Source organism: Paramacrobiotus metropolitanus, unplaced genomic scaffold (assembly GCF_019649055.1).
Source record: "Paramacrobiotus metropolitanus isolate TYO unplaced genomic scaffold, Prichtersi_v1.0 Parri_scaffold0000049, whole genome shotgun sequence".
Taxonomy (NCBI): Eukaryota; Metazoa; Tardigrada; class Eutardigrada; order Parachela; family Macrobiotidae; genus Paramacrobiotus; species Paramacrobiotus metropolitanus.
Window position 1 is genome coordinate 642828 of NW_026570269.1, and position 22637 is coordinate 665464.

Sequence of the window (22637 nt, forward strand, 5' to 3'; positions counted from 1 at the left end):
AAATATTGTTTAGCGAGTTACTGTACAGATACAGTATAAAGCTTTGTGCATAAAGCTTTGTACAGTATATTAAGCTTTGTGCATTATTTGCTGCATGTGAGGACGTATTGTATAAAAAATAATTGTATACATTAGCTACCAGCGTGGAAATCATCTTTAAAAGTTGGTGTGCAGTTTCAATTTGCCTTTTTGCATGGAATGCTTGTAATAAAAAACCCGGTTAGACCAAAAGTACAATGTATATAGAAATAAAAGGGTTTCTCGCGTTTTTCATTAGACGAAATTTGTAATGCGGTATCCGAAGTATATCACATGTTTGCAATCCTGCAAACACTTTGACGCTCCTTTTTGTTCAGCTGGAATACTGACGGTGATTAGCACTATTATTTGCCTTTTTTTTTGTTTGTCAGCAGTTGAGAGACTGGAGATAACCACGGCAAACTTTAAAACAATAACATTTTGCGAGAATCAGAAACGTATTAATATCAAAATAACCATTATGTACGCGAAGGTTAAACATCACAGATATTGTGACTAAACTGATTGAACCCGAATAAATCACACGGCATCAACCATACAGAATATCCTCCGAGAAGGCACCAGCCATGCGCACACTGTCTTTCTTCATACACGCATACAACCTCTGCACACCGGGTCGGTTGAAACTAAAAGGCCGAGGTGCGATGGTCCGCAATAAGAATTCCTTCACCTCCACTTTGGGCAGCACTGCTTTTCTGTTTTGCAGCTGCTGCATGGACACTTCCGTGGAGTCTAAGGTCGGCGTCCGCTGGTCGAATGTTTTGAGGATGTGCTGTCCCAGTGGACTACGAGATGCACCCGGAACGGGGGTCAATTGTCGCGAATTGGTTAGGCTCTTTATAAACTGATGAAACTGCTCTTTCTCTGGTAAATCGTCAGATCGTTTGGCAGTATCCAGTAACGAGCGGTACGTGTGGACACTCTGTTCATTGCTCGCTACGTTTTTGATGAATTTCTAAAATTATGTCCAAGTATGAATATCCCCTTAAGGAATTTTTGTCCGGCTATGTAAATTCACTATATTCGACGTAGAATACGTAATTCAATCCATACAACACAGTCTATGTAGACTATACAAGCACTAAAAACATTGCAATGCCACATTCTGTTTAGCATAATCATTGCGTGTAAGTGTTTGTTATTTCTGGCACCAGTATATACCTCAAAATCCACCCAGTTAAAAATATGATCCGAGAGGATTCGCGACAGCGATTTTGTCAGCATCGTTTGATCAACCGGTAATCGAAGATCAGCCTCGTGCATTTCTTTTATCAGTTTAATCAGCACCGCTTCAGCAAACACAGGCAATAAATGCCGAAACACGTCACCAACGGTCGTGTTTAAAAATGATAATACCTATAAATATCGAGGATTTCAAACCGCCAAATGAACGAATTAAATTACTGTACCTTTTCAGCTTCAACGCGCTCATCGAATAATCTTTTCTGTCGTCGAACTGGTTTGCACTCTGCGGTTTCCCATGCAGTCGACCAAGCGCTATCAGCATGCGACATCCTTTCGCTCAGATGTCCTAAAACGAGAACATCTGAACAATGATTATGGAACAGAAATTTGCCAAGAAATTAAAATAAAGGTGAAGGCTTTATCTAAATATGAAAATTCAGACAACAAAGACAGGTACAGTAGCTGGATGAGATACCTGCGCTTGCATGTTCTGGATCTTCTTCCCAGTCTCTCGGTGAATGCCAGCGCACAAAGTCCTCGAAACAGCATCCCGGGTTTGCCGCCTAAAGATCATAAAAAACCCAGTTCAACATTGTTGAAATATTGCTGTACAAGAACCGACAAAGAACTGGCTAACAAATTGGCAAAAGTTGTTTAAGAAGACTGACCTTAAAAGCTGACATATCAGATACAAGCGCTGCACTTTGTAATTTAATCCGTAGCGCCCGTCCCACTTCGTCGTCATCCGTGGCCGCCAGGCGTTCCAAATGAGCCGCGGCTGCATCCTCCGTCATCGGCGCGACCTCCTGCGTTACCGGGATAAATACTGGCGTAACACCATCACTCAGCAGCTTCAGGCTGGTATGCTCGTGCAGTCTGCCTTCCGGCTTGACACTGATATTTTTTTCTTTCTCCTCCACCATCGTCTCCTCCCCAAACACCTCTTCGCAGTCGTAAAACTCTTCATCTTCATCCTCGGTAACCAAATCCTCTCCATCCAGGGTCGTAATGGAATCCACTGAACTTTTATTCGCCGGGATAATCAACCGTTCCGGACTCTTCCGCGAAAATGTGACCTGTTTTTTCGGGTTGGCTTGTCGGCTCTGCTGGCGCTTTTCTATACAGCAGTTCAGCATCTGGAGTTTCTGGTGAAGCAGGCAGGTTCCGTGGTTAGGGTAGCCTGGTTGAATATCGGTTAAAAGAAAAGAATTTTCCCATCGGTAACGGAGTTCAAGCAGCACTTCGTGCCACAGATAGGCGACGGCTAATAGTCCGCCAAGGTTTTCAAGCACATAATAAACGGCTAAGGACAGCCTGTACGGAAAACTGTTGTAGGGAGCGGATTTCAGATTGCCGAAGACCTGAATTAAATAATTACAGATACTCGTACAGCTCAAATAAAAAATTCTTCTATTATAGACTTACTTGTTCAGAATCTGCAGTACTGCCAGCTGAATTACTGTTTTCCAGATCTTTGGCTAAGCCTGAATCAGGAAAGAGGTATGCCAGAATCTCGTTCAACGGTTCTTCCGCAATGGGAACATCGAGATGATAGCGGGGAATTCGCTTGTACAAAGCTGTCGACAAATGGGTTCGCTCCGGACCAGTTAAACGTTTCAAGGCGTTTTTCGCGGTGTCGACATTTTGAGCTTGGGAATTCGCGTCTGAATCCAAGTACTCCAGCAAAGATTGCACTGTTTCTTGGTGATGCGTCTGCTTGGCAAATTTTCTTAACGCGTCCGCTAAAATACCCGATGAAAAAAATCATTTATTACGGTCATGGCAACCCAAAAACTATAAGAAGGAACAACTAGCAGCACTAATTTCTTATTAAGCAAACTTGGAAGAACCAATCAATCTTACATTAGTAACTCAATTTTCAACCACTCTGTTTTTAAATACAGTTCTCAGTTCTTACAGAGTCTCTGCGAAGCTTTGTCGTTCAAAAATAACTGGACAGCCCACTTCGGCGCTTGCAACGGATCCAAATCCCTTAACACAACTTTCAATGTACAATAAATGCATAACTGTCATACGTTTAATATAGAAGTATCAAAATTTTATACTTACGAATGCACCGTAGTGTCTTCCAAGGCATCAGCATTGGCGTTAGGCCAAGTTGCGAGCAGATCAATGTAACTGCAGAAAACATTTTCCAACTCAGGCAATGCAATCTGATTAGACGAGGGCAATCGCAAAGCAAGTAAAGAGTTACAAATTATCATATTCCATTGATCCGAACGGGAGCTCTCCTAGTTTTGGTGTTTTTGCCTTGATCATATCCTCATCCTCTTCATCCGCGCTGACCGCATCCGGTCGCAAGGTGACAGTGAGCTGCACGGATGCTTTCACGAGTATCGAGCTATCCATGATTCCCTAAAGTTAGTTCAAGATTGACTGTATTTTAGTAACAACTAACAGTAAGCACTTTACCACATTTTCTAGTTTATCAAATTTATCGGTCACTGTCTACTGTCAATAATTTAAACCAGTTCTTCCAAAAACATTTAGTTCCTAATGCCGGGTAATCTTAATTAAGTATCAACAGCTTCATCATTTAGTCAGGGCTCACAATTTTTTCTTTGAAAATTTCCATTAGGCCTGAGAGGTTTCGGAGGCGATCAGGAATCTTTTCCAGATCAATGATATCGTAAACGGTACGAAATCCACCAATTTCTGATACACCGAAAAACATTTGCCGTTGCTGAACGTCGAACTGTACAAAGACGGGCAGTGGACTAAAAGTAATTGAGAAAACAAATGCAAAACAAGAAAAGCAAAACCTGCAAGTTTTATATGAGTACCATCGCGTATTAGATGCAGCAATGGAAATGCAGCTGTTGAGAAGTTTTAAGCGATCTTCAGACACCGTAGAATCGATATCGTTGAATGCGGAAGGTGACAGCACCAAAAAATCAGCTATCCCAAACCTAGAACATCATAACTGAAAAACAAAGCAAAATCCACAAAACTTGTGCACTCGATCACAATCAAAAAACACGTACCATTTTGCAAGAGGATGTAAAGCCGGAGACAGAGGGAAATCATTTTCTGTGGATAGTAGTTGTTCAAAGATAGCTGGAAAATCACCCACGGAAAACGATGCTACAATGTAAAAAAACCAACGTGTACACGACTAGTATAGCTTAAAAATGTCCTTAAAATATACAATTCGTTATAGCACGAGTTGCTCCTGGCCATAATTCTTAAAAATTATTCATACAAACAAGAGAATTTCCGGTGGATCATCCATAAACAGACTGAATTAAACCATTTCAATTCCCAGAAAGATTAGAAAATTTAAAACGAAGACCGCCGCAACTTACTTTTCAGAAGCATATGACGCTTGGGATCGTTCAGACCTGGAGATTTTTCTCTGGTTGCGCTAGCATCCTTGGAAATGCTGTCCGGTTCATCCGCCACACAGAGTCGATATCTCTTCACATGGAACTCAAAATCCGGGACATCCGCTATGCTCGTGGATACTTCTTTCCATCGCCCAGTGGTGAAACTATCCTAAAATGCCAGGAAAATCAATAATGCAAAAGCAAATTCAGACACACGAAAAAATGGAACAATTAAAGCATTTTATACAACAACTTCAACACCAAGATTCAAAATGTAAATAAGGCTATTGTAAACTTGCGGGAAAAAGAAACTGTTTCTGATAAGTAGAAATACTGCAGTGGTGCAATAGCAATACGATTTTCATATTTTATCTAAACGTAATTTCTATTATCCACAATCAACCATACTTTGGGAAATTTGGTTTCCGGTGAGTAACGAGGCAGTTTCCATTCATGAATGACGTCTTCTAGTCTTGCGATAATCCTGCCAAATTAACTTCGCAGTTACTTAATTGTGTTAGCACGGCAATGAAGACGGAGAACGACAATTTGTATTTTGGTCAAACTGCGATCGCTCTCAAGAGAAAACTCAAGGCAAAGCAGAGAGCACAACAAACAGATCCTGCGACTTCCGCTTACCTTTCCCAATCTGAAGCGGTCGTGAAGTCCGTAATTTCGAAAACATCTGTGGTCTAGAAACAAGGAACGAACGCTTAAACACAGAGGGAGTGCGAAATTGAACGAAGCACTCTCACTAACATCCATTGCATCGTCCTTGTGGCGATACTTGACTTTAGAGTCCATTTGGGATAACATTTCTCACGCTTCCGCTAAATGGTCACAAAATTAGAAACCGTTACTGATCGATCAAAATAATTATGACAGGCATTACTAATAAGATCCTTTCATGATTAATTTACAAATATCCATCAAAATCATTCTAAAAATTTGATACCTTCCTTTTTGAGACCATTTAAAAAAATCCAAACAAGCAAGCAATTACACGCATTGCACTGATTGCAGCACGCGCCGCTGTACAAACTGGCGGTGAAGGTGCCTCCCGCGGGATGGCGTCAGCTGGCTACTTTTCTGAGTTATCGGTGTTTTCAAATTTGGCATACTGCACAGTGCACAATGCATATCAACAAAAGAAATAATAATCGTGCTACATATATTTACTCGTTAGGTGTGTAGTACTATGTACTTAGAAAACTCTTCAACTGATTCTCTGATCTTACGTATTTAACTGAATAATATAATGATTATCATAATTTCAGCTTTTGGTTTTAGAATCTTTTGTTTTGGATTCCCTTATGGCCGGGTATCGGAATATTACAAGCACTCCTTTTTTAGCACTCTGTTTATCACAGGCACCTAAGCACATGTAATAGTATTAGTTTCAGACTTTCAGATATTAGCAGATATACAGATATTTGGAAGGTTTTTTCGAAAAAAGAACTATCTTAGACTGTCAAACTTCCTGCCGATAATGGGATGATTTGGCCTGTCGGACAAATCTATAGAACGACCTCAAAACACATCTTCCAATTCCATGTTATGACCGAAAGGTCATCCGGCCATCTGCAACCTTTTTCAGCTCGTTTGCTGGTTTCCTTTCTGGTCGCTTTGGGCATTGTGGAATTCTTCCGACTTACACTATGGCTTCCGTTAACCAGCTTCTTGGGCCGCAGCTTTAGCGAATACAGTATTACAGGGTGTCACGTATGACGGTATGAGTAGAAAGTTAGTACTAGTAGATATGTCGGTTATAGAAAGTTTTTTTCGCATACCGGCGCTAGCTCGAGTATGTATTGTACAGCCATGGTCTGATTCGTTTACGTAGCTAACTGAGAGCGGGCGGGGTGGATGCCTGCATAAGAATTAATAATAAAATATGTAAAAAAATTGAGTTCACATATAAATTATCATTTATTAAAAATGGGTTATAATAAATGTAGGTGGAAGGGGGGGGGGCTTTAACGTACGGTTTCCTTTCTTTTTCTCTTATTATACTGTAATGATCGACGGGAAAAGTTTTCATAAGGCTCTGTAAAGAGAATACAGATAGAGAAATTATTGAAATACTCTGCGAGAACAGTTACTTCATGTTCCGGAAAACGCAAAATACACATTTTCGCTTGCGCTTGCACGCAAAATTAAAGTAAAAACTGTAATATCTTTTGTTCCAATCACTCATTGATTTACGCCAAATTAAAGAGGTATACGGATGTAGAGTAGAGTATTGATACCTGAGAGTTGAGATTAACGACTAATATAACAAAACCTATTTACTTAATTTGCATTCCGTGTAATGCATCGGTAAAAACAAAGAAAAGTCCTAGTTGTTCAATTATTGTAATACTGTTTTGACGGTACCTCGTTCGGTAATCATATTGCATTGATAAAAATGATTTGTGGCCACCTGTTACTTACGTCTTGTTCTCGATCTACTGCAACCGTTTGCGTTACGTTCTTAAAACATTTGACAAAGGGCACTTGTCACCTTCTGCGTTCGATGCCGTTATTCAATGGCAGCAGCGTTACATGGAATGTCGCGCATACATTAGAGGTGCAAACAGTGTTTTTTCTAAAAAAATAACCGAAGCTGCATATGTTTCACGTTCTTATTAGCAACGACGCTGACATTGACGCTTCCGGCCAGTTGAAGTAACAGTGGCTACCGCGATATATTAATGCGCTTACATAAGGGGCACTGTACGAAAGCGAAAGTGTCCGTGAACAAAGGAATGCACGAGGTTAATCGATACTTCACCAATTCCGTACGCTGTGGAAATAATTATTACGATTCTTCGCAGTCAATGCACAACGATGACTTAATAAGCAGTGTGTTAAGGTGTTTTACACTTTATCATCCAAAAACACCAAGTATAAAACTAAAGAAACGATCGAACCAGGAAATCATAACAACACGCTTCGTTTGTTCTTTTCTTTTCCTCATTTTTAAGTATTAGATCGTCAGCTCGAGAAGAATGAGGAATATCATTGTTGCGACCTTCGCTGCACTGATCGCAACCGGTAAGACGATAGCGGACATACGAGTAATATACCGGCAACACTAGCACTGACCGATAACCCGAATAACATGTTTTATTTCTTTTGTTACGACAATATTTTTACGACATTTAAGATATTTTTTTAACCAAAAATTAGCGGTATCAGATCAATTTATCCGAACATCCAGTTCTGTCTTGTAAAATTGCGTTCTGATAAACTGAAGTACGCGTATTTTGTTAACGTTAAATTGGCATGCCGTACAGTTTTGCGAAAGCGAAAATTAACAGGTTGCTGCTAGCGCTGTCGGTTGCATTAACAGCATTCTGAAATCAAATATCCTTTGCTGCATTTTTTTAAAGTTTAATTTGATCTTGTATTTCATTTAATGGATGTAAAAGCTAAATTGTGTATAGCAACGGGGAAACAGGTGCTAATTTTGCATTAATGTGTAAACCTTGCAATTGGTAACAACAGCAATGACCTTTTTGTTAAGGGCCCGCACTGGCCTCCTATGGCGGCGGTGGCGGCGGTTACAGCGGCGGCGGTTACAGCGGCGGTGGCGGCGGCGGCGGCGGCGGCGGCGGCGGTGGCTTCCCTCTTGGCATCTGGGCCAACTACAATCTGAACAACATGGTGCGAGCCATCTATTCCGACGATGATAACAGCGTTAGCGGCGGCGGTGGCGGATACGGTTCCTCGAGCGGCGGCTACGGTTCCTCGAGCGGCGGTTACGGTAACTCCATGAGCTCCATGTACGGCAGCGGCATGGGCTCCAACACCGCCTTCAACCTGGGCTACGACAATGCTCTGTACCAGTTCTATGGTGTCCCGTCCAGCAACGGTTTGCCGCTGTCGTGGTTGAGCGGCGGTAACAGTGGATCGAGCTACGGCAGTAACAGCAACAGCTACGGCAGCTCCAGCGGTGGGCGTTATAAGCGCCAGGCTAACCGTGGCCGTGGACGCGGTCGCGGCCGTGGTGTCCGCCGCAACCGCCCGCTGCGACGGGTGCAGCGTTCCAGGATTAACCGCAATCGCGGCCGACCCCTGCGCATGCGCGGAATGCGCAACCGTAACCGTGGAATGAGAATGTAAATTTTTGTGTCGTAACTTTTTTATAACGTTCCCGATCAGGAAAGGTCATACATTGTGATCATTTCATCCACAGACGAAGCTCCTAATTTATACATTTTTTTAAAGATGCACCATTGATATGTTTATACGAAATTCGTGAACCGTACTATCGATACTGGAAACCGGAAGCGAGAAAACATACCCCAATTTATCTAAGCAAGTTTCAAAGTAGATTAGCCATATTTGCGCGCAAGGTGACTCTCAAAAAAGGTTGCGCGGTTATGTACGCTAACAAATCGAATAAACACATTCGAACCAAAGTATCAAAAATCGTACCGTCACATTAAAATCAACTGCTGCTATGGAACTTCCCAATATCACAAAATGATAACAGATATTATTTCCGCCAACATCAAACAACATTTTCTGAACAACCAGATTCTATTTGTTATTTATAAATTTATATATAGCTGCATTACGTCTATAAATTATCGAACCATATAAGAAGCATTTGAATAGAAAATTTAAGTATTAAAATGCGGCAGGTCAGTAATACTCGAGAGACTATCTGTATAAAAACAGATCAAAATGTTTCATCATCATGGTCATGCAACATGTACAATGAAGAGCATTTGACGCCGCTGTCAGGTGACGACCCGGAATGGTGTTCGTTTGATCCGCTACTGTTACTGGAGGAGGACTTTAGAGTCATGGCGGTTTTGGGTAACAGCGGAGGAGCAGTGAGATTAGGCATATTCGGCCCCAGCAGCTGTGCAATTTCCGTCTCGGCCAGCAAGTCCGAAGTGTCTTTTCCGGCACTATTCGAACTTCCATGGGGGGCCAATAAACTTTCAATAACATCGAGAAGCAGTGCGTTCTGTCTCAGTAATTCATCGATTCGATTCTGCAATGAAAACTCATTTAAATGATATATGTGCCGTGTTATTAATCGAAAAAACATTTCAAGATCCTTAATAAACAAATCGCTGCTAGCATCAAGCGTCTTTCGAACAATACATGGTCGGGGAGCAAATACTTATGCAAAACGCTTTATAGAGCAACAGTAAATGTATACATGCGCAAATGTAAAATATTCGGTTCTGAAAAATTTTGAGCACGTAACAAGTCTTTTTAGTTTTCTCGACATCACGAATTTACAAAATCAGTCCATAGAAGTGTATGATACCGGTGAATGCATAATTATTCATATTGCGCAACAAATACGCGTATATTATTATAGCATCAAAAGGGAAATCAGGATTTGTGTAATCGTAGTTCATGAAATTCTACCGAGAGCGTTTCGAATTCTGTCCTAAACGATACCAGTGCTTGAATTGTGTACGCAAAACTGCTAAAACGTAAAAACCTGATGCAAAAATTACCTGTGCATCAATTCGCGCCGCCGTTTCGGATGCCAGCTGACTTTTTAAGAAATTTATCTGAGATTTAGCCACCCGGCCTTTCTGCAGCTCATGTTCCAGACGGACTTGTACGACGGATACCGGCGAATGTGCCGTCTGCCCGTTGGCATCAGCCGCTGACGCTGTCACTGATGATCCAGCTGGGAGAACGATTTCTGAGACGGAAGTGGGCAAGCGGAAATGGGAGTCGTATGGACTCGACTGGACGGCACCCGCCAAATTGCTACCCACCGTGTCGTTGCCTGAACTAGTGCCTGCAAAGACAGCGAGGTTCAACTGGAGAACGGTAATGAGCAGTTTCGTTAGCTCGGCGTAGAACGACGCCTGGCCAGCGCTACAGCGACATACTATGCTTTTCAATTATTTTTCATCAGAGCACCGTCACCTTGCCAGTGCTTTTCTATTGTTGTATTCTTTTCGTTTAGCATGCAATAACGCCGGCACCATGTTATGTGTACTGACGGACCTGATAATGCCAAGGATAATCGCTGAGCATTCAAGTGCTTGTAGTTATGACCCATTTCCGATACACTTTTCTTCATCGGAGCGAAATGCCCATCGACACCGTTGATGTATTTGCCGCATCCTTCGGCTCCGCGGTTGGTTTCGGCGACTGACAAGAACGATGGCGGATGACCAATGGTGTGCGAATGGGGAATCTGCAGCGTGCCGCCACCGGAAGTGTCGCCCAAGAGACTACGCCGTTCACTGCGACTGGGAGAGCAATCAACACTATTGGGTTTAGATAACTGCTGTTTCTTTTGCTGTTGCTGCAGCTGATGGCACACTTCGAAGGCTTGGCCAATTGTCTTCACAATTTGTACCGCTTCAGCCTATTCACAGAAAATTTTCTTATTCCAAAAATGTTCGTTGTTTGCTTTTTAGGCCGGTTTGTCGTGGAGTAGGCGAATATTTATTGATAATAATTCAGATCACAGCGACTGTTAAAAAGTGATAACAATTAAGTATATTTCTGCTTAATAATGTTCATATAAAATCTTGTCAATGTTAACGGCTGAAATATATCAGTATGTCACTGGATGTGCATGAAGCTGTGGAAACAGCGCCGAATTGGGTAGAATTCTCTTTGCCTGTTTTTGAAGACAAAGTGCACTTGCCTTTTTATAAGCTTTGAACACAATGCACCGCAAATGATCGTTCTGATTTTCCCGGGCAATATAGCTGAATACATTGAGATCCTGAGAGTCGTGTGAGACATAAAAAATCCTGGAAAAACAAAACCATGAGCCTCGGATTAAGCACTCTGAATCGACGATGCCTACAGACGATCAATGTAGGGCCGGCACAGTAGCAGGGCTGAAACTGTGCAAAAGAGCACCAACGTAAACGTTCGACGATCAGGTTTCAAATACAAAACCAAAAGAGATTAACGCTTGATCTTTCCCCATTTTAAAACTGTCAAAGAACGACCTGAATAAAATCTGTATATTGAAAAGAAGAAAGAAGTAATATCTTAAAAGGTTAAGCTATATTTAAAACCGATAAATCACACGAAAGCAACCAATGTAATTTGATCGCAGAATACAAATTTTAATGCGGATGAAGCTATATACGGTTATGTGAAATGTAATTGAAAAAATATCCATCACATATTTGTACAGATAACTTTTTTCATCAGCAAACATCTGCACAACACGTCATAGATATAATCTATGAATATGAGCGCAGCGAATTAAATAGCAAAACGCGCTTCCGGAAGGCGATACCTGTGAATAGGATGATGAAGGATCGTCTTCTCGTCATTGTCAAAGGCCACCAAGTTATCCAACTTATCATATTCCACCCGGCCGAATCCCAGGCGATGCTGGCCGTTATTCTGGCTACAGACACGCACACCCTCCACACTGACTTTTATGTCCACTTTCCGCTTGCCAGTGCCCTTGGTCTTGTGCTCGAACTATGCAATTAAAATGATTATTTTCATTAAATCGCGGCAGCAGTGCGTGATTTGCCGGGGGGATGTGGTTGTTTCATCCAGAAATTGCACTTGCGTGTGTATGTTGATTTTTTATTACGCTTTACTGTAATGCGATTGTGCTGCAGAGTGTATACGCACCCGGACGCGGCGCATGGCGGCCACGATTTCCAATCGAGTTTGTGGCCGCGGAATATCCATCACACCAACCAACTGCAAATCACAATGGAAGCATTTCTTTCGACCACACAGAGAATGTTTACTTTTCCACTCTGCAAATTTGGTTTGCCATATGCAATGCAAACGGGGATACTGCCGCTTTTAATTTCTTCTAAAGGAAATTTGCGGTTTTTTTCACTTCAGAAGGCGAAAAACTAAAACAAATTATTTATAGATTTCCACTAGAATTCTACAATCGACAGGAAACTTTCACATATTTCATAAACTTATTATTAGTACTGAAGGCTTTAAAACAGATAAAAAGCTAAGCCTATGAAATAATTGCGCCGTATTTCGTATGAATATTTCACTCGATGCCGATGGGCTGATAATTTCGATAGAAGTTTTCATTAGCAATAAGCGATTCTAGCTGTACTTAACAATCTCCGTAAGTGGCGAGAAAGAAAGATATCCGAGTCGGTAAAATATTTGCAGTTGATTGCACAAAGTGCAAATAAACTGGTAAAGTAAAATCACTTTCCGGTGCGTAAAGCGGAAGACAAATCATCGACCGTATTTGACCGAACTTTCATGAAAAAGCCATATATAATGCATTTTCCCTGTTTAAGTTTGCGTACACATAACTGTATTATGCATATTGAAAAACAGCACTACGCATCAAACAAAATTAATAGTTGTCTCCATGAAAAGGTGAAAAACCAACCCTCCGACGAAAGGAGTACGCCGTACGATAAAGAGCAAAATTTAATGGCACTCGATTTTCATGGAAACTTCTATAAAGAAAGTGGAATTCTGAATTACTTCATTTTGCATACTCAACTTTTTAAAAATTAAAAATTATGTGTTTCATTTGTAATATTTTTCCAGACTTGTAAATTTGTTTTTCAAGTTACTGAAGCGGAATCTTAGCTTGTTGTAATATGTCTTAAAGAATTATAGTATAAGAGTAAATTTAAGTAATTATCGAATGGCAAAATATAAGATACATATATAAATATATGGAGCTATACGATTTATTGTACTGTATCTGTATGTGCGTACCCTGTAGAGGTAACAGAGCTGGCATATAGTATATAATTACCTTTGCCTCAAAATTAATGCCGGTATGGAAAGCTTCGTCGGGGTAAATAACCGTATCATCCACATCACGTTTAGCATTTGCGGGCACATTTGAGTGTTTCAACGACGGAAAAAACCTCCCCATCAGCCTCTTACTCCCAAACCTTGCCGACATGCGTCCACGATTGGCAATCAACGGTGGTGATTCCATTTCCGCGTACAAATTGCACTTCCCTCTTTAAATAAATCCTGTTCCGGGTTGCAATCTGCAAAATTTATTGCAAAATGATTTTTTCATCTGATTTCGGTATTCGATAAACTGGCTTGTAATGGAATTTTCTGAGCGGCAACTGATAAGATGCACCAAGTGACAGTGTAGCGCGGGGTTAATCAACCGGCAAATCTCCGCCACTATCTCAACGCCCGAATGGAAATCGATGCTCAAAAAGAAGTGACTTTTATTGCATCAAAAGAGAGCTTAATTTGTAATGAAGACAAGCAAAAGTTACACTCTCCCTGTCCGGACGAGTCAGAAACCCAGTGGGTGGAGCAGCCTGGGAATCAATCGGATGCCAGCGCACCGGAAGCGCGCCCAGATAGTGCCCGGCGGATAATGCGTACGCCGGGTGAGCATGCGCCACGCCGAATAATAATCATATTTTTCTAGCTAGCATCTTAAAAAGTGCTTGCAGATAACTTGTGCATTTGTCAGCTGACATGTAAATTGGACGCTGAATACAATCACAAGAATCAGCGTTAAGAGGGTCCTTTCTGCTTCATCTACATACTTAACGACGTGATGATGAAAAAAATTACTAAATGATTGGCTTGATGGGATTTTAACGCACACATTCACACTGTAGGCAGAATAAACAGGCTAATATGCAAGTTGCAGCCTATTGTACTTCCCAAGGAGCAGGATTTCAGGCCTGTATGGTACTTCCGGTGATGAACCATATCAAAACTTTATTCGCATACTGCAAGGGATAACGCATGCCAGCAGCAAATCTTTGATGCAAAACAGCTCCTTCCAGTAACAGTGTTGTAGCAAACAAAATTCATCAGTACATTACAACAAACATAATTTTTGTAGATTTCAAAATCAATTGTTAAAAATGATAAAAAATTAGTTCGCCGTTCCATTAATACCGGGATTCTTATTGTTAGTATGAGTAAAAGAATTTATGGACAGACAGTCTCTGGGCCATCTTTTTACGAGTAAACTAACTTGTAGATGAGGAAGCAAAGCAAGTACTGCATGAACAAATTCGTTCATAAAGCAATATCTGGCTCCATACGAGTTTCGCATTCGGAGCAGAGTTAATTACTGTGGTTCGTTATAACAAATACAATTGACAAGGTATGAATTGCAAGTCAACACATATGCCGCTGTATACGATTAACCAAAGCATGTGTAAACAGCTGGCACACCATGCGATAACCCAAAAATGTCACAGCTTCTCAAATCTCCACGTCTGTCATCCCATTATTATCTTGTCACTATTTCGCTTTCATACAGCTGTATAACTATTAACAACAGAGTACATGGTTTAAAAAACCAGAACCTACTAAACGCAATTGTTTTCAAGGTTGGGATACGGACGCTACATGTCAGCCCATTATTACTTGTAAGTTCCAATTGCTTTTAGGAGAAGGTGTTGATCGAAAAAAGGTGGTACAGTTCGATAATTTGAAAATGTGATTGCATTAAAACCGATGGGTCAGAAAGCTACGTATCTCGCTGGTCAGTTCGATCGAGCCATCAAAATTTTGGAACAAACCGCTAACCTTAATTTACAAGTTCCGTGCAATACTTATTAAAAACTGCTAGCACATATTTATAATTATGACGATTGTACATACCTTATTGGTACTGCCGTACAGCAAGTGGCGCTAATCCAGCCGGAAGTTAGGAAACAGGGATCATAACAAAAACTTCCTTATCCGGATGGGTACCAAAAAGTATTTTTACCGTACTTAACGATCGCTAACCATACGAATTTCTGGTAATTTCACGCATGACGGGACAAAACTACCGCGTCCAGAAGTGGCAACTGGCAAGCTTTTAATAGCGTATGCTTAACAGTATACCTCGAGTTGAACAAGTGAACTCAACAAAAACGACGTGGTCAAGAACAGCAAGCTCGGCACGTTTTCCAAACAACAGCGCTTCCACGTTTGTTCCTCAAAGGGGTTCTTGACGATAATAGTGCAGAATGGAGAAAGTGTTGAGCAATTAAAGACAGACTGCTAATATGATGGGCTGTTTTGAATGACAGTAGATTGAGTAGAAGTAGTAGTTTAACGGCATACAGAGAGGAGAAAAGCAGCAGTATTCGTATCGGCTGATCGCTATTGCGCCATCGCTGCCCCATCCATATCATTATTTGATCCGTTATAAACGAAGAGCAGACCATTGCATCATAATGATCATATGCAACTATTCGGTATACGCATCTTGTATTGTACGCCGTACATCTTTACGCATAACAAATAAACCAGGGTTTTGCGCTAAATTTCCTCCATTCTCTCGACCTCAGGATTCAGACTTACTGCATGGCATTTACAGCGAGATATTTGTTCAGATGCTCAGTCTTCTGTACGCCGTGCGGGAGTCTGAGATTGAGCGGGAACAGGCAGCGCGATGACGAAACTGTACGCTCCACAGGCATCCGACTGAACCGAGTGTGGAGTTACATGCCCGAAACGTAAAACGTCCTCCTGGGATTCGGCGTAATGCACGTTTCTGTGACGATTTTGTCAGTCGGTTGGAGAATGATAGCCCGGCAGTTTCCCTTGGACGATGGTGTACAGCGCACATATGTGTAGTTTTTATATCCCTTTGTGACCGTGAATGTGCTCATAAAAGTTAAGAAATTTCTTTTGTGTGACAAGTATATTCCTAATGTCATGGTCAGCGTTGCCTCACAGTTGGGAAAGTAAGTCCCTAGCGAGGATATCGTCGATTTGTGTTGTACCATGCAAAGGGCCACTTGGAGTCCTTGGGATTTGTACGAATAATAATAATATTAGTAATAGTGTTTGCACTTGATCGCAAAAGACCCAAATAAATCATTATTATTTATAATATTACAGTGAATTCACGAATACAGTAAGTATTAAAGTGAAAGTGGATCTGTGGAGATGTAAGAGTGTGTTTCATAACTTCGTACCATATAAAAACCTTTTTTATTAATAGTGTTTGTGTTGTACGAGTATTATTTCGATTATTGGATATAAAACGATAAACCGGAAGCGTGAAGGATGAGAACACTATCTGTACTGGCCAGTGGCCATCACAGTGGCGACTAGCGACAATCCATGCATTGCAGTAGATTCTTTAAATTTAATTGCACGAGGTGTATGGTCATGCGTATTAGTTCTAATAATGCACTTTTCATACAAAATCATGCTTCCCCGATAGTAAAGATCGAAGCTTAAATGACATGCTTACAAAATTAATGGCTCAGTTAAAAGAAGTGAAAGGAACAGGCTGAGCATTACGTACCGGTTTTGCTTATGCTTATGGAACTTCCATGGTTGCACGCAACCGCTCACCTGAACCAATTTAAACATTCATACCGTGTCGATGTCACTGTCAGTCCCGACTACTGCGAATGCAGAACAAATTTATATTTATGTACACTCTGCGAGTATGAATAAACGATTTTACTCTGTCATAAATATGCAATAAGGAATAATTCAAAATAACACTGAATTCAAAATAAATTTTGCTTGTAAAAATTTAATATTATGGTTAGGAATAAGGTTAAGATACGTAGCTCGTATTTGTTGAAGACGAATCCGCTGTTGGGCTTTGGCACCGTTTGCACTTTGCAGTCTACTAATTGTTTAAATAAAGAGTGCCGATACTCTCACATGTAGTAATACGATAGCAATTACAAAAAAATATTACATATTACTCGAAATCACGGTTTCACCGGCGCGTCGAAACTGCATTCGTCATATATCGACTCGTACAAATTCCTGGACAGATTTTAATTAACACCGCGAAATGGCCATTTCCACAACGAACAGTACAGTAATGATTGCTAATAAAGATGAGCGCCTGAAATTAAATGTCCATTTGAGCCACTTGGTTTGCAGCGCCAAAACATAATCTCAGCGTGAAGACTTCCACTCGACGCCGGTGAATAAGCTCTTCCATATCCGCCGCACAGCGACACTAACCATGTAATTGTCTCCACATGCATCAAAATCGATGCCCCTGTTATCTTTACGTCGTTCTATTCCTTTTCTTAAAATGCAATTCTCTCAAGAATTCTTTAAAACTGATTGTAAGAATGCTGCCGATGCTTGTGCCAGCGATATTTTTATTACTGACAAAAAAGCTGTTCTGTCATACACCGTTTAATTATTGTTCACTTGTTTTGCTGTTTCCAAGCACTGAACAGCGGATATAAAAAACGCATAATATTGTTCATTATAAAAAAGGAGCGAAAAGAAAACAATGTGCAGTCGATCATAAAGTACTTACATCCATAAACTAAATTATCATAAATCAATGGATTCCAAGTCCTTATAAATTATTACTAAATTAACACTTCCGGCCAATTATCCTTTCACTGTAAAAAATTTCCATATATAACGACACTGACGCAGATCAGGTTTTCGGCAACAGAATGGAATGCACATAATTTCGAAGAATAATCAATATTTCGGCCACCAAAACTCACAATCACACTGCCTGCTCCGCGAGCTCAATATTCATATTAATATTGTAAACCAAGCAAAAAAAGTACAAATTACAAACTCTAACAAGCGCGGCAACCATGTGCGTAACAGGAAAAGATTCGTATAAATTGTCTCAAAATGAAATGAGCAACAATGAATAACAACGAGGTAAAACGGCAAAACAACATAAAATTTAAATATATTAAAACACCGACAGTAGGACACTAAATTACCGATCAGCAACAGCACTGCCTACTGCGCCCTAAACATTACAACCGGGCTCCACCGCGGCATCGTAAAGCCGGAAATGGATCATTGCAGAAGTTCTCACGAAGGTACGCGTACCAACGCACCGTAAACAATGCAGGTGACAATTACGACAATCCCCAGAACGGCCAGGATTATGTAAGACGTTTGCTGTGAAGACAAATTAATACAGATGCAATTCTACATGTTGCGTACAGTACAAATGCTTTTCTTCAAATTTATCATATGTTCGACACATGATACCATGGTGTTATGCAGAAAGCTGCGATAAACTAAATAACTCTACAAAACTACAAACACCTGATCTACAAAACTCCTGATCTACAAAAGTGAAAGTCAGGGACATCAAATCCAAATATTTGTACGGTTAGAAATTAATTCAAATTATCAATTAGGATAAGGTCTATACGAGCACCCTATATCCATATATGTTTTATGCAAATTTCAAACGGTACGGTAGTCGGATGGGTTACCTTGACAGATTCGCCAAAATTTCGCTTTTTCTCTATTTGGCGCTGATGCTGTTTAACGTCTTTCTGAACGACTTTACGGTCGTGATGTCCTGAAACGAAAAACTCATAATCAACATGCAACCTTAATTCGAAATAACACAACACAACCAACCATGCAAATTCGTAATTATTTTTTGCCTGTACGCAGAGTGAATACATTCCGGTAGTGAATATTGCATTTTAATGATTTTATAAAAGTTTAACAAATTCTCCTGTAGTAGGTTAGTTTACTTAGTTAGTACTTAGTACAGAAGTATCAGACCACGACATTATCCCCACAGGAGAATTCGTCAAACTTCATGTGCAGTACCTTAAAATGCAAAAAATATTTCAAAAAGCCGGCAATGCAATATAAATGCATTGTATTTTTGCTTAGGTCAAAAAATATGACCGAATAGCATGGCAACAAATAAATACTTTTTCTGTTTCAGAAGGTGTAGTTTGTACCTATAGAAAAACGGGGTGCGAAAGGGGGTGCCTAACTGCCTATAGTTAACGGGGCTACGGGAGTGAAAGGGTTTCACCCATATTATTAATTATCTATGGACGGTTACGGTTAGTTCGCGTGTCGAAACGAACGTGTTCGTGTGAAACGAAGCAGCGCTTTCCTTTTTATCAGGAAGTTTTCCTTACCAATTTTCCGCCTATAATCGTCCACTGGGGCGCCTTTAAAATTTTTCGCGTCCCGCGCCATTCCTTTGAAAACAATACTGATTCCGGATTAGTGTTCTGCAACATAAATTTTTACATAATACGTATAAGCGATTTACCACGATGTGCCTTCTAAGTTGCAGTGGCTTTATCCAGTCAACAGTTTACACCACCGAAATGCATTTAAGGATTGCGATTACGGCTGAATAGTGAACACCGGCAGTGTTTTTTCCGAACACTGTTTCACAGCAGATAGGTACATCTTTTTAAGAACGTCGAACGATCTTTGAAGTCTCGAATGTATGAAGTAATTAGTTATTAGTAATTCAGTTTAACAGATTTACTAACCTGTGTTCTGCTTCAATTTGCATCAGTTTTTCAGCCCTGCAGAAGTGCAGATTACAAAAATTATGGTTGAACAAACATCACTAAAGCTTAAAACCAACAGCAATTATTCTGTAAACATAAAAATGATAAAACTAACAGGTAAACGGCACGAAAACCACAAAACTAATTAAACCGTAAAAACTAAAAAGAGGGTGCGAAACTGCGAAACTTGCGAAGCAAAACTGAAAACTGAAATAAAAAGGGAGATCGAGCCGCACAGTTAAAAACGGCAGTAATAACGAATCAGCTGTTTAGCTCATTAACCTAAAACTGAAGCAAAAGTTTTAAACAATACAATGAATAGACGGAAAACAAAAACAAAAACCAAAACAGAAGTTATGCATAAAAAAATAAAAAATAGAAAATCCCTGGATCTGCCACGCTCTACTGAAAAGTCTGAAACCACTGTAATAATTGGCTGGTCTTAGCTCCTCCCATCACAGCGCTATATGAAGGAAGCCGCCGCTCGATGCAGTTTACAGTTTACACATGAGAGCTTCTGTTTGCGAGAAAGTTTGAAGTTCAGTCTTTCACGTTTTCGCTTTTATTGAGATTTTTAACTTTTGTCAAACAAGACGAGTATTCATAGTGATACTGGTAAAATTTTGAATTAAAAAAAGACTTTGTAAATCTGGCACACGACATTACCTCTATTGAAGTTTGTTATCTTCTGCGCAAGAAACATGGATCGAAGGGAAGAACAACAAATAGAAATTGACAGCCTATTGTCGATTTACCCTGACGAGCTGACAGGTTCGTGTGCGCTGGTGTTACTTATCTTTGCAGGCTTACTTATCTTGACGGCTTTTCGGAATTTTTCTGGATTTTGTGGGTTTCACGCTTAATGAAAGCTAGCCCAGTTCGCTTAACAACCTATGACGAAGTTTTTTGACAGTTCTCACTTCCGAAAACTCCGATCCGGAAATCCCAGAAATCGCGGTGGATCCCGGTGATGAAAGAATTCAGTTTACATTAAAGATTTCGTCGTCTGAAGCAGCGGTGGGAAATTCAGGTTTGAAACTACACTGATCTGATAATACTGATTGCAGAATCTGATTTAAACTTCCGTGATCTAGCGGTGTCACATTAACATCTGTTTTCTCACATTTTCTGATTTTCTCCATTTATTTGTGTTGTTGGTAACATACATACAAACACCGTTAGTGAACGATTGCGGATTCGTTTCCGGCGATGATATGCACATTGCACAGTACGAATCACCACGAGAGTTGAGCTTTAATGCGTTTACTAAACTTTTGGTAGAACTTACGAGAAGTACAGTATTTCATGCTTTTTTAAATGTTTTACTAGTTATTAGTAACCAGTTCAATATTGGTACTGTGGTAACTTCCGGTCGCCGGTGTAATAAAAAATCACGTTTTTATTTTTTGATATTTTTGAAAAACATAAAACGAATTTGGAAAGTTCTTACTAGCATGATAACTGATTCCTCTAGCTGGATCTGTGATAACTACGCTGTGGAAGTTCGTTTTTCCGGATGAGTATCCAGATGTTGCGCCTGAAATACGCTTGATCGATCCTGGAGAAATGCCGCCGGATTCCAAGGACGAACTTTCTAAAGTCGCTGATGCAGCAGTGCGTTTATTCAGTTTCATTTTTCGACATGCCATCACCTTCTGCGACGGATTACTTACCATCACTAATCGCTGACCGAATTCTTCCAGGCACAAGAGAGCATCGGTATGGCATCGGTTTTTACCGTTGTTTCTGCCGTACAGGATTACCTTAACAAGCATGCTGAAGATTGCCTGAATCGTTTTAAAGAGATGTCTTTGCGGGCCAAGCGGGAAGAAGAAGAGGAAGAAAGGGTACGCGGATAAGTTCTGCTATGGTTATTGCTGCTTACGGCTACGGCTTGTTATGGATAAAAACTTTATTAACTTTCCTCATGGCATAATTCGAGCTACAAATTTATCATAAGAGGATTACATTGCCGCCGTAGCAGTACTACTCTAGTATCTAATTATACGTTTGCGGTTTAAAAATTTATTGCTGTCTTTTATTTCAACAGCGGAAAATTGAAGGAACTAGAGTCAATGTGGAGAGTTTTATTGTATGGAAGGCTAAGTTTGATGCCGAACGTACAAAGAAAACAAAAACTCCGGAAACGACGGCAGTGAAACGCTTAACCGGTATTTACAAAAATGAGTATAACATTAACTCGAATTCGTTTATTTACGAGTCACTTGTTTATTTCTCTTGTAATATACACTTGTTTTTCTTTTGCTTATCAAAGGTCGCCAGATGTTCGAACAAAACACTAATCTGGATAGTTCCGATCAGCAGCTAATGGAAGAAGGTAGCCTTAATTTTAATTCGACTGTTGGTTTGACAGTTGTGAGTTTGCCCCTTGTCTCTTTGTCTGTTGTGAATTTGAAACCAAATTTTGTTATTATTCAAGGACAGTATTTGGTTTATGCTTGTTTAATGTTATTATGCGTATTATGGAGGAGCTTGTCTTTGCATTGTTCCGCCAGCTGCGTTTTTACGAATTTTTTTTTGTCTAGGAGAAGAGTGTGCGGATATTGATGAACGAGAAGAGACTGGACAAGGGGATGATGATTTCGACCGAGAATTATTCGAACAAGAACTACTTAATGAGGAAAACGATAATTAACAATTTTGTCGTTTTTAGCGGTTTTCTCTGCTTTACTTTTGATACGCTTTTCTACAGTTTACTTATGACGTAAACATCATTGCTACTTACTTTTACTGGTACTGTAGAGATGCCGGTATTATAGTGTAGCCTTTTAGATACTATTAAAATTTAGAATAATAAAATATATTTTATGAATAAATATATTTTATGTGTTTTTAGTTTTGGACTGCAGTTACTTACGTTCGTTCTTGT

General features: G+C 40.2%; 4 protein-coding genes across 5 annotated transcripts; 2 read left to right on the top strand and 2 right to left on the bottom strand.

The window, feature by feature from the left end:
- Nucleotides 1-370: 370 nt before the first annotated feature.
- LOC129591908 (rab3 GTPase-activating protein catalytic subunit-like) lies at nucleotides 371-5540 on the bottom strand. Its single transcript, XM_055487782.1, has 16 exons — nucleotides 5331-5540; nucleotides 5211-5263; nucleotides 4980-5055; nucleotides 4551-4740; nucleotides 4230-4329; nucleotides 4029-4154; nucleotides 3797-3962; nucleotides 3440-3600; nucleotides 3295-3363; nucleotides 3143-3216; nucleotides 2650-2966; nucleotides 1893-2585; nucleotides 1700-1787; nucleotides 1449-1570; nucleotides 1201-1395; nucleotides 371-994 (listed from the first exon to the last, which is right to left on the bottom strand). The coding sequence occupies exons 1-16, from the start codon at nucleotides 5385-5387 to the stop codon at nucleotides 569-571; spliced, it is 2913 nt and encodes a 970-aa protein (XP_055343757.1). The 5' UTR covers nucleotides 5388-5540; the 3' UTR covers nucleotides 371-568.
- Nucleotides 5541-7447: 1907 nt separating this feature from the next.
- Nucleotides 7448-8868, top strand: LOC129591921 (uncharacterized). Its single transcript, XM_055487801.1, has 2 exons — nucleotides 7448-7607; nucleotides 8080-8868. Exons 1-2 carry the CDS (start codon nucleotides 7562-7564, stop codon nucleotides 8676-8678), a joined length of 645 nt encoding a protein of 214 aa, XP_055343776.1. The 5' UTR covers nucleotides 7448-7561; the 3' UTR covers nucleotides 8679-8868.
- LOC129591920 (carboxyl-terminal PDZ ligand of neuronal nitric oxide synthase protein-like) lies at nucleotides 8857-15769 on the bottom strand. 2 transcript variants are annotated; one of them, XM_055487800.1, is made up of 8 exons: nucleotides 15345-15769; nucleotides 13276-13519; nucleotides 12156-12227; nucleotides 11806-11996; nucleotides 11197-11305; nucleotides 10545-10911; nucleotides 10040-10332; nucleotides 8857-9561 (listed from the first exon to the last, which is right to left on the bottom strand). In XM_055487800.1, exons 2-8 carry the CDS (start codon nucleotides 13462-13464, stop codon nucleotides 9241-9243), a joined length of 1542 nt encoding a protein of 513 aa, XP_055343775.1. In that variant the 5' UTR covers nucleotides 13465-13519; nucleotides 15345-15769; the 3' UTR covers nucleotides 8857-9240. The 2 variants fall into 2 exon arrangements, with proteins under 2 accessions (XP_055343775.1, XP_055343774.1); XM_055487799.1 differs by having other exon boundaries at nucleotides 15117-15769.
- A 4538-nt stretch (nucleotides 15770-20307) lies between these two features.
- LOC129591853 (RWD domain-containing protein 1-like) lies at nucleotides 20308-22584 on the top strand. Its single transcript, XM_055487699.1, has 7 exons — nucleotides 20308-20518; nucleotides 20661-20777; nucleotides 21222-21361; nucleotides 21451-21594; nucleotides 21798-21918; nucleotides 22023-22085; nucleotides 22294-22584. Exons 1-7 carry the CDS (start codon nucleotides 20449-20451, stop codon nucleotides 22401-22403), a joined length of 765 nt encoding a protein of 254 aa, XP_055343674.1. The 5' UTR covers nucleotides 20308-20448; the 3' UTR covers nucleotides 22404-22584.
- Nucleotides 22585-22637: the final 53 nt, after the last annotated feature.